The sequence below is a fragment of the Gorilla gorilla genome, chromosome 11, assembly GCF_029281585.2.
Source record: "Gorilla gorilla gorilla isolate KB3781 chromosome 11, NHGRI_mGorGor1-v2.1_pri, whole genome shotgun sequence".
Lineage (NCBI taxonomy): Eukaryota > Metazoa > Chordata > Mammalia > Primates > Hominidae > Gorilla > Gorilla gorilla.
The window spans coordinates 17,150,391-17,162,668 of record NC_073235.2 but is presented as its reverse complement, the minus strand read 5'-3'; the positions used below and the strand labels follow the sequence as shown (position 1 = coordinate 17,162,668).

At 33.2% G+C, this 12,278-nt stretch overlaps 1 protein-coding gene across 3 annotated transcripts in view; it reads right to left on the bottom strand.

Annotated features, from left to right (window-relative positions):
- Positions 1-12,278, bottom strand: part of DPP10 (dipeptidyl peptidase like 10) — a 1,401,573-nt gene that overhangs the window by 155,943 nt on the left and 1,233,352 nt on the right. For all 3 annotated transcript variants that reach the window (XM_063694707.1, XM_031008786.3, XM_019022737.4), the window contains exons 6-7: positions 3,920-3,972; positions 3,738-3,819 (exon numbers count right to left, since the gene is read on the bottom strand). In XM_063694707.1, the coding sequence (XP_063550777.1) occupies positions 3,738-3,819; positions 3,920-3,972 (135 nt within the window). The remainder of the gene's footprint in view (positions 1-3,737; positions 3,820-3,919; positions 3,973-12,278) is intronic.

The window sequence follows — 12,278 nt, the reverse complement described above, 5'->3', positions numbered from 1 at the left end:
AAAATGCATACATTAATACTATTTCCCTGAGTGCATCAAAGTGCTATTATTTTGTCATAGGTGTTGGTTTCCCTCAAGTATGAAGAATAAGAGGGTCATTTAAAACCAATCAAGGTGTAAAAGATTTTCCAAAATACTGTCCATTTTTTTCTAAAATACTGGGCAGTATTTTGTACAAAAGGTGGAGTTGTCTTGGGTTTCTGTGTTCTGGAATTTTGTTTGTTCCAAAGTTGCTTCAGGCCCAATGGACCAGCTCTATTGTTCACAACATCAGAGTGAAACAGGAAGGATGAGAGCGCCTGCCACTTCTTGGTGTCCACTCACCATTGTCCATGAATGTTTCATTGATTACACGCCTTATCTAGACCAAACCCTGCGCATTCATATCTACCATATTCTATGCAAATTTTGCTGCCACTTTTCAGAAATATCATAGTGGGATAGATTACAGAGAGTTCTGTGACGGTAGATTAAATGCATTCTTTGTTAATTTATCTAAATATCTACAAGATAAAAGCAAACATAATGTCTATAATCTGTGGTATCTGGACAATTGCATACATTTTTCATTTTAAATCACTAACCTGTTTTCATTATAATGATTTACTCAATTATTCAACCACCTAGTGTGGAAAGGACAGTGAATGCAGTGTTGTTTGTAGGATTACTTTGAATATTTGAGGGTGCAGATTATTTTCCAATGAAAGGAAACCTTATTAAGCAACAGTGTATTATTCTGTAGCCTTCTAATGATATGAAATATCTGTTATAATTACCCTATTTCGCTAATAAGCTTAAGAAATATACATTCAGATTTATAAAATAGGATATAAACAATAGTAATGTGCACTTTATTATGAAAAATAGTCACATTTTCCAAAATAATTATCACAATGATTTGATGGTGTACATATTTCTATTTATAGATGAGGAAATTGAGGCTTGCAGGAAATTAAAAACTTAACTCAGCCCAACCAACTGTTGTTAAAACAGCAATTCAAATTTTAAAAAACCTAGAGGATTCTAAACTACGTTAAAAGAACTAGTTAAAGGATAGGATGAGGGTTGGCCGATCAGAATTATTAAAGGTAAATAAGGTAAATATATTGATTAAGGTATAAAAAATTTGAATTCAATAGAAAGATGTATTTATCATTTTATAACTTCCTCATTCTTTACAACATCGTTCAAATTATATAATGCAAAATTGACAACTAAAGAAAAAAAATCACATATCCACTGTCATTAGTAAGAAAATATAGCTCTTAGAAACATAATTATTAAGATTGATCCAGTAGGCACATATAGAACATTGTACCTGTTGTATAGAAAATATATAAAATTATCCATCACATAAAAAGCATTTTGAAAAAATCCCAAGCCATAAAGCATGTCTCATCAATTGCAGTCACTAACTAAAACTAACTAAAAAAAAATTGTAAAACTTAACCCAGTAACCATCATAGAATCAATTTTTTAGTATTCCAGCAAAAACAAAAAACAAAAAACCCCACCATACCTAGTTGCATTCATAGGTTAACTAGTGCAGAAGGATTTTAACAACATAGAAATTATAAAAATTGAAATGGAAAAGAAAAATGTCATTATTAACAAAAAGCATAATAGTCTACACAGAATTATTTGGAATTTATAATTGTGCGTAGCAAGGTTGATATATATTAAATAAATAATTTGAGTACCTTTCTATTTACCAGTAGCAAACATTTTTAAAATAAGAAATGCAAGCACTTAAAAGAGTCACCAAAATGATAAAGTGTAAATTTTTAGATATAAAATTGTAAAATTTGACTGAGATATTAAGAGTCTTAAATAACTAAATACATATATTAAATGTTTGTAGATATGAAGATTCAGTATCACTAAGATGTTAATTTCCCAAAATAGACATATAGATTCAAATAATAAATTCAAAATTCTGAAAATGGGCATGTAACATGAAAGACAATTGTGACATTCATATGAAAGGCTAAAAAGTCAAGAAGAGTCAAAGGCAGCATATGAAACTGCCTTGTCAGATAGTAAAGCTTATTTTAATTAAGACACTTGTTGTCTTAGCACATTAATAGACAAACAACCTGGAAAAAAAAAAAAGAGCCGGAAGAAGACTCATGGATATGTACAGCATAACACTGTAACACTGCAGATGAATAGTTAAAGAATGAAGTGGTCAACAAAAGGTTTCAGGACAATTGTTGGCCATATAAAACATATATAAAAATGGATAGGGACTTAATACCATACCAAAAAAAGCAATTTCAGATGGATGGATCAAGAACCTATACATGGAAGGCCCACTTGAAAAATTCTAGAGAAGTATGATTTCATTGTAAAGATTTCATCAATAACAAAAAGTACAAATCACGTATTTGATAAATCAGACTACATTTATAAAAAAAATGTTTGTAGAAATGGATCCATTAAGAGAGTGAGAAGTAAATCCGAAAACTAGATGAAGATAGACCAAACAATGTATTAATATCCAGAACATATAAGGGGTTCCTTTTAACTAAAAAAAAAGAATAAAAAATGTGAATGGACAAATATATGAATAGATATTTCATATATGAAAAAATACAAATTGCCAGTAACCATATGAAAAGTTGCTCTAGCTTATTAGAATTCAAGGAAATAATAAATGTTAATAAAACTATAACAAAATACCATTTTGTATCATCATTTGGGTAATTATTTAAAAGTCTGGAAAAACAGGTGTTGGCAAGGATATGGAACAAAGGGAACGCTCTCATTATTGCTGGTAGGTGTAAACACGCTTAACAAATAACCTAGAAATCAGTTTGGTGATGCTCAGTACATCTGAGCATGCACAGTATAGTAAGCAATACTACTCCCTGAGCAATATTCCCTTGAGAAAGGCTTTACATGGTCACCATGAGATATGTACAAGAATATAACATTGCAGGCGGGGCTCACTGGCTCATGTCTGTAATCCCATCACTTTGGGAGGCCTAGGTGGGTGGATCGCTTGAGGTCAGGAGTTTGAGATCAGCCTGGCCAACATGGTAAAACCCCATCTCTACTAAAAATATAAAAGCTAGCCAGACCTGGTAGCATGTGCCTGTAATCCCAAGTACTCGAGAGGCTGAAGCACAAGAATTGCTTAAACCTGGGAGGCAGAGGTTGCAGTGAGCTGAGATCTCACTCCAGCCTGGATGATAGAGCAAGACTTTGCCTAAAATAAACACGCACATATATATATATATATATATAATTGCTCAAACTGCTTTATACATCAATAATTATCTTTTTGAGTTTGTAATAATTTCAAAATAAAAATAAAGGTAAAAATCCTCTCTTAAGAGAATATTAAATAATTCTGTCTAAATTTTTACCCTGAACAATGTTTTAAGAAAAAATAATCTTTATTTTGAATTTTTCATGAAAACTGACAATATTATGTAATGGAAATTATGCAGTACGAGGTCCTAGTAACCTTGAACCTCTTCTAGGTTTCATTATAAACCAGCAGTTTAATCATATATTACTTAATAAACTTTTGTCTTTATTAACTGATAAAATAATACTAGTATCATTTAATGTATTCTTAAGTTGGAACTTTAGATAAAAGATATAAAGGACTTAGGGAAACATAAAGTTTTGTAGGACAAGTTTTCCTATGGTTTTTCCAAAGTTTCAGTTAACATCTTCCATAAAACCATGATTGGCAGTGTTCAGTGCATACCAATGCCTGCGCTTACCAGCTGCTGCCCTTGGACACCCCAGGCTGCGTACTGCAAGACGGAGTCCTCTACTTCTGGAGGATTTAACTCCCAAACTTCCCTTGAAAAAATGTGAATATTTTTACATGAACAGACTGATATCTACAACAACAATTTAGTAACACAATTGCTCATGAAAACCAGAAAATCAAAGGACTTACCTAGTGTGTATGCTGTAAATCACATACGAAGCAGTATATGAATAATGAAAAATCTGAAATTAAAAAAGAAACATTATTGACCATAGCTTTATCTTAACGTGAATATATGTATATATATTCTTAGTAACATCCAGGTAATCCAAGAATTGGTGTTGGGCAGAAATGAAAATATAAAATATTCTAGCTCAGAAGTTTATCACCCTCTCTGTGCCTTATGCCTAATTTTTCTTTCTAATATCAATTCCATTGCTTATGCAATCCACTCTATCCTGAGTATAATTGTGATTATGTTACTTTCTTGTTCAAAATTTTCACTAATGCCCTATTGCCTGTAAAATAAAGTTCAAATTGCCTCATCTGATGTTAAATAATTTTGTTATTTTGGCTTTTACATGTTTTTCTAAACTTATCACCCACTGCCTCCCTTTACATCGTCTATACTTCAAATTAGATGGATTCTTCCTGTGTGTCCTGAACTTTTTTCGCTTTTCTCCCAAGGACATTCTACCTTAACTGAGGTGAAAATTCTACCCCTTATAATAAAGCCCCCGTATGGAGCTCATATTGATTTCTTCTACTGAAATCCATCTCGCACAGTTTCCTGCGTGACTCTTAGGACACATCTCACTCTGTAGTGAAACTACATAAACATTTTGTGTAAGTCTCCTTTTCCTACTGGAATGTTGTCAGATACAGGTGTCTATTACCTTTGCATCCTCCACATTACCTAGCACAGTGCCATGTTTATATGCATTCAACTGGTATTTCTTGAGTGATGGTTCTGATAGGAAAAAAACTAATGCATGTTGAAGTGTTTGTTGGTGAAGTCGAAGTGAGATAACACTCCCCACACCTTCATAGTAATGGTTGAAAATGACATATTAAGCAGATGGCTACAAGTATGTAATATCTAAAAATCCCCGTTTTGTTTTTTTTTTTTAAGACTATCTTCCCAAGGACTGCAGAACTCATGACCCATTAAATTTCAAACAAAAGACTGTAGTGCATAATGCAAAAATTCCTCTATGTTTTGCTTCTTAATAATGAGATGATGAAATAGTGGAATACAGAGGAAATTAGGAAAATTACAAAAGATGGGTTAGGGAAAGTGATGATGAGTATATTTCTGTGGAAATTATTTTTCTCTAAGCTATGTGAATCTAGTGAAGAAAATTGTTCTTTAGCTAGCTATATTGTGATATTATTATTTCCAGGATTTACAGAAATTTTATTGATACTTTCATTTTTCAGTATGCAATTGTAAAAGCTTCTTTTATTCTTGTAGTGGATGTACATTGCACAAATATTATAATACTGTCAATTAAAACTCCCTAGAAGTCAAATTGTTATTTCTTCTCACTGGAATAATAGCTTCAATTAAATATGATTTGCCACATATTTGGCAAGGAAGTGCTATGTTCTCTCTTTGCAATGAAATTGCAAGCCTTCCACCATTTGTTAGAGTATTGTGTTTTGCAATGAAGCTTTATGCTCCCGCTCCTTTTGGAATAACTATTAAATCTGAGATTGCCTTTGTGATAGGGCTGTAGAAGCAAAAATAATTTTTCCTGGTGTCTACTTTGACATTTACATTGTGTTCTATAAAGTTCCATACTTACTACAAATTTAAATCTTGAATTTACTACCAGAGCTGACAAAAAGATGAGAAATGTGACCACTTCTGTCAATACTTTTCTCTCTCTCTCTCTCTCTTTTTCTCTCTCTCTCAGAAAGCTCTGCTGCCAAAGCAAACTGCCAAGTGAGTTCTTGGTCTTCAAAGAAGACAAATATGTCATGATATCGTGGGGGGAGAGAGGGTATTCATCCTATCTTTGAGTCACCTACCACACTGTACCTGGCTTTTAGGCACACATCTAAAGAGAAAAAGTTGCTGGGCATTATCATTTTAGGCAAAGGAGACACTGAGACCTAACTGGGTATAATTATTGAATCTTGGTCTCTTTCTGCACTATTTTTTATAGAGGTTGCTGGTCGTTCTCTAATTGTAAATCCAGAGGACTTACATGTCTTCAAATGGTGTGATTGGAGAAGGGAATATATAAATCCACCTTCTGTTCTGTAGTTCTTAGCCTGCTAATAATATTGTCTCTTGCAGTAAGTGTGTTGAGGTGAAGACTGCAATAAAGAAGTTAAACTAGACTTGTCTGCAAACCCACAGCAGAATGAAGTAACATATTATAGGTTGGGCCTCATCCATATCTATCTATCTATCTATCTATCTATCTATCTATCTATCTATCTATCTATCTATCTATCTATCTATCATCTATCTATCCATCCTACAAAGCCAGCAATTTGCCATCTGCAGATAATTAAAACCTAGCCCTTTACTCTGAGTTTAGAACACTTTCCTCCAAATTCCCTATCTTTTTATGCATGTGTGTGTGTGTTCCCAGCAGATCTCAAATACATCTTGTTTTTTAACTTTCAATAAGAAAAATCACATTACTTGCCCACAACAGAATGAGTATGGGGGAGGGCAAAATCTTGAACAAGGTTGGAAGAAGAAGTTTCTATCTCTCTTTCTTGACATAGTGTTGGAGATATTTTAAAGGGAGGGGGGATTTTCAATGAGAATTAGATTTAGCTTTACTGAACATCTGTATTAAGGCATTCTGGTCTAAATTCACCCTGTGCTAATCTGCATCTCTTTCTCTCTCCTTCCTTGGATAACATTTCTACTCTTTTTTAAAATTCCTAATTTTCCTTTCTCTTAAACTCCCCTTCCATATGGCTAAGTAGGTCTTATTTCATGATGAGAGGGTAAAATCAAAGTTACTTAAGATTAGGAAGAGTAACAGTTTTTCCTGTAATGATTGTCTGCTGCACAGTGAAAGCCAAACTGAGCATCTGAGAGACCTCTGGGGACAAGCAAATTTCATAGCCAAAAATTACCTATTCATCCCATCTCTGCAAATGATGTTCCACTGCTTATTAGAGTGTGAATAGTTATGGAAAAGGCAGTGGGAGTGGATAGAATTCCAATATACCATATCAAAACTTGATCAGCTTATTTCTGGAAGCTGGCCATAAGATATCCAATCATTCAATCCCATCAAGAAAAGTATTAGGAGACTCAGAAAACATCAAAAGATCATGTAATCCAATCTGGTGCTCATCATCTCTATATTATACTGTGAACCCTAAGAAGAGTTTGATTGCTAAGAGTTGACTACTACAAGTGGTATAGACAATTTTCATTGTTTGCAGTTGTTTTTACCTGTATTCTCAGCATAAATACTGAATTAGCAACTACTGAATCATTGCTCCTAGGAGAAAAACAGGATCAGGTTCCTGTGAGCCTCTGATCACATTTTCATGAACCCTTTAACCTATAACCTACTTCATATTTGTTTCTGTTTAAAGACACCTTATTTTAAATGATTCATTAACATTGAACTCATGGCCAACAACACTATAACTCATGCTTGAATGAGGCTTATCTAACACCTGTGTTTGCTCCATAAGGCACATCACAGCATTCTTGCACTAAGGAAGACAGGACAACTCTTCATCACTATGCTTGGGGGCAGAAGTGACTGGTGGGAAGTGATTTTAAACAGGAACATGACCAACAGAAAGCACAAAAATGTGAAAAACATGTCACTAAGTAGACCCTCAAAACGATAATTGTTTACAGTAAAAGAGCTGAAACAGGAAGGCACAGTGTCACCTCGTTCAACCTTAGCTGGGAAAGTAGACAACAAAGTAACTCAATTGTTCTGCTATTCTGCATATGTCTATGAATGACTGTGAAAGACCCAGGAGTAGATTTGTGGGGCACAAGTTAACTTTAGCCTGTAGTTGAATTTGCATATATGTAATTTATGGATAATAATCTACTGTATTAATTATATAAACATGGCATGAAATATTATTGGAAGAAAGGAAAAACAGACATATTTTAGTCCTGCCAGAATTTGAACACAAGGAACGTACAGAAGTTATCCAAATTCTGGCATTCATGCTCTGTAAATGAAAATTAACTACATTCATTTATTTAACAAATTTCTGTTAATATCTTTGATACAGGCACCACAATAGCTACTATTTTTAAAAAGATTATCATAATAAAGTTTTTTTAAAATAAGATAGAGTGTCAGTTGATAACTTGTATTTACTTTTGTATGTTGTCAGTTGATAAATGACTATTGAATACTAATTATGTAACTATTGAATATTAATTATGTGCAAGTTCATAAATGAGGTAACTTGCAAAATACAAAGACCAAAATAAATGTAATCTCTGTCCCCACAGAGCTTATGTTCCATTCGGTGCAACAAGGCCAAGAAACATTACACTGGTATGGAATACTCTGTTGTAGGTCATGGTTCAATTAGGACTGCATATTATAAGTTCATAAGCTTTCCAAGAAATGATTAATCTTTTTGGTTTAATGAGTACATCATAGAAAATATACTAGTTGACTTAGTCGAAGTGATTTATATAGTTTAGAAAAATACAGCTAGAGTGTCAAACTTAAGATAGTCCTGCATATAATAATAACTCGAATTTAGCTTTCGCTATGTACCAGATTCTGCATAGTGCTTTACATATATTATATTACTTAATATTTAAATCAACCTCAAGAAGTAAATATTATTCATACTTCATAAAATAAGCTCTGCCAAGTTCAATTTTAAAACTGAAAGTTTAAGTAGGAAACAGTCACAATCTGCCTGATTACAATCCACTTTGTGATTTAATCTCTCTGCACACTACCTTTCAGGGAGCTAGTACATGAAGCACGACTCTAGCTTTGCAAATGATTCATTTCCAAAAGACCAATTAAGCCACTATTCAAAGATCTATTGATGGAAATATGTATGAATTAATTGATTACCGGAGTTAAGAGAGATTTCATTTTGGAAACATGATCTGATATATCAGATTAAAAACGTAAATTGTCTTTTCCTTTAACTGTTTTTCACAATTTTTTTTTCTTGGAATATCAGTTATTACCTAAGACACCTATGGGGATTCATGTCAAGGAGAGTTATGCTTAAAAGAAAAAAGAGCAGTGTACCCCAGTAATTTATGCTTGAACCAGAGGCTTGTATCTCTGGATACAAAAGCTTTTTCTGCACTGCAGTTGAACAGCCGAATTGATATAAATAGCATTCATTTTCATGGCCTGGAGAATATTTAAAATGGGATTATGGATTTGCCATGGAATCAAACAGTTAGGAAAACTGAACTGTGAGAAAGCAAGCTACTGTGTCAACAGCATTTATAAAAGAATGCTGGTAAGAGGAAAGACAATACAGGCAAAATGGGATTGGTTTCTCTTGGAAGTCAGTAATACAATGATGCCAAGTTTGTTCTAGGATAATGAGATACCTTTTAAGATGAGTGAGTCATGACTTTGTCGTTTCAAAACATTTATCTTCTTCACACAGTTAAGAACTAACTAGCTCCTAGCTATGAGCTAGGAGACTCTAGTGTTGTAATATGACTCACACAATGATAAACTACAGCTCTACAGAAATATTTTTAAAACATTGCCCTTTTAACAAAAGCTTTGTGAACATCGAAAAACAAGTATTGATTGAAAGGGAAAATATATATGAGTATTAAAAGTATACTTAATATTTATCAGTATTTTAAACTACTTCAAAATATTTCTTACTTAATGTTCACTATAACCTTAAAAGGATATTATCTATCCTTCAGATTTGGATAGATTTATAACCTTAAAAGGATGTTTTCTATCCTTCAGGTTTGGATGGCATTTAAAATCAATTACTGACAGTAGTACAAGCGATTTTTTATTTATACCGAAATAAGTTTATACACAGCTAGTATAACTAGAATTGGAACTAAGATCTTACAGATTCTAAAATCCATGTCTTTTCTACTACAATAAGAAAGAAAAAAATGCAAGCATGACTTTACTATGATACAACATAGAGGAATCACGTAGCATTCTTCAATTGCACCACCATTTTGGTAAGTGGCAAACAGTAAAATACTTAAGGTGGTGAGACTAAAACTATGAAGATTAAGAATATAAAATTCAGGTTTTTTATTTTTATTTTATGTTTTAAAAATAGACATATTTAGAGCACTTTTAGGTTCACAGCAAAATAGAGTGGAAGTTACAGAGAGTACTCACATACCTCTGCCTCCATACACGCACAGCCTCTCCACTATCAATATCCCCTACCAGAGTGGTACTCATGTTACAATCAATAAACGTATATCAACACACCATTGTCACCCAGAGTCCATAATTTACACTAGGGTTTACTCTTGATGTTGTATATTCCGTGAGTTATGATGAGTATATAATGATTCATCTTCATGATTAAGGTATCACACAGCATAGTTTCATTGCCCCCCAAAATTCTGTGTGTTCCACGAGTTCATCCCTTCTTCCATCCTAATCCCCAGCAAATGCTAAATTTTTTTTACTGTCTCCACAATTTTGCATTTCCCAGAATGCCATATAGTTGGAATCATCCAGTATGCAGACTTTTCAAATTGGCTTTTTTCACTTAGTAATATGCACATACATTTCATCCATGTGTTTTCATGCCTTGATAGTTCATCTCTTTTTCAGTAAACAATATTGCATAGTCTAGACATGTCACAGTTTATAGGTGTTAATTAGGCTGTATTTACGACAAAATCTATAAAACATAAAAATAAACTTGCTAATTAAAAAGCAAAACAAAACTGACCGTCACAAAACCAATTTGGTCATTCTGTTATAGGCAGCATGATGCGGTCCCCACACAAGATGTACAATAAAGTACTATTTATACCTTTCTTTGGTTTATTTGGGTCTAGTAGGCATCACAGTGGAAAAGAATTAGATACCGTATCAGCAATTTTATAATTTATAGTGTATTCCCTCGGAACTGAAATACAATACTTTCAGAAATACTCTCTGACTGTAAATGCTGACAACCTAATGAGATGAATGAAGTACACATGTTTTTATTTGATATATTTATTTTACTTTAGACAATGGATGGCTGATGACTCAAATATTAAAAGCATACCAAAAATCACCTGGACAACATTTTTCAGTTGCATGTAGGGCTATTCTGCCTAGGATATAATTCAACTGGCCTATGTATTAATAGCAGCTAATACCAGAAGATTGTACTTTATTACCCCGAAGGAGATCTTTGAGCAAGCAGAATAAATCATTTCCTGATATATTCCCTGTTATATAAATAAGCTTATTATATTATAGACAAATCTTCTTTAAATTGCTCTTAGAATTGCTCTTAGAGTTCCTGCGACGTTTTCTATAGTGCAAAATTCCTTTTCAAAGATGTTCCATTTTTCAATAATTGATATTTAACATGTAACTTTCACCATACTACACTCTCGAGTACACTAACAGCCTCATTGGCAATGCCACTGCTTGTAATACAATATTTTCATGGACCAGACCTCTCCTCATTAATTAACGCAAATAAGCAACTTCCACATCAGTTGGCATTAAACTATTTTCTACTTATCATCATTTGAAAATATCTGGTTTGATAACCTGAATGGCATTTAAAATCAATTACTGAAAGTAGTACAAGCGATTTTTCATTTATAGCGAAATAAGTTTAAACATTGTCTCACTAGCTATAAACTAGTTTTCTCTCTAGCATATCCATGCAGAAATAAATATATTGCAATAGGACAGAGAGCCAAACTCCCAACCTAGCTTCCATTTAGTGCTGGAACTAGAATTGTAAGGATGAAAATTATTGTTTCAACACACAGGAAATTACAAGCCCTTGTTAACTGAATAAACCATGACTTAGAAAAGTGGTCATTTCATTTCCAAGCAGCTTTGGAGAAAAGGTTGTCTTCATTTCAATAGGATCAAATCTTAGCTTGTGTTTTCCTTAGCAGGTTACAAGAAAAAAGAAAAAGAAAGAAAGAGAAAGAAAGAAGGAAGGAAGGAAGGAAGGAGAGAAAGAAAGAAAGAAAGAAAGAAAGAAAGAAAGAAAGAAAGAAAGAAAGAAAGAAAGAAAGAGAAAGAGAAAGAGAGAGAGAAAGGAAGAAAGGAAGGAAGGAAAGGAAGGAAAGGAAAGGAAAGGAAAGGAAGGAAGGAAGGAAGGTAGGAGGCAGGAAGGAAGGAAGGTAGGAGGCAGGAAGGAAGGAAAAGAAAGAAAGGGGAAAAAAACACAATTCACTCATCAAGGGAATAGAGAAAATAATATATATCCAAATGTTTTATTATGAGGATTAAAGGACAAAAATATATGGAAATTTTTTGGTTATTACCTGAGGCTAAGCCCAAGAGATTACAACCAGAAAAGCTCAAATCTACTTCAATTGCAACTTGTTAACTTATTCCATAAAAGTTTTACTACCAAGCAGAGA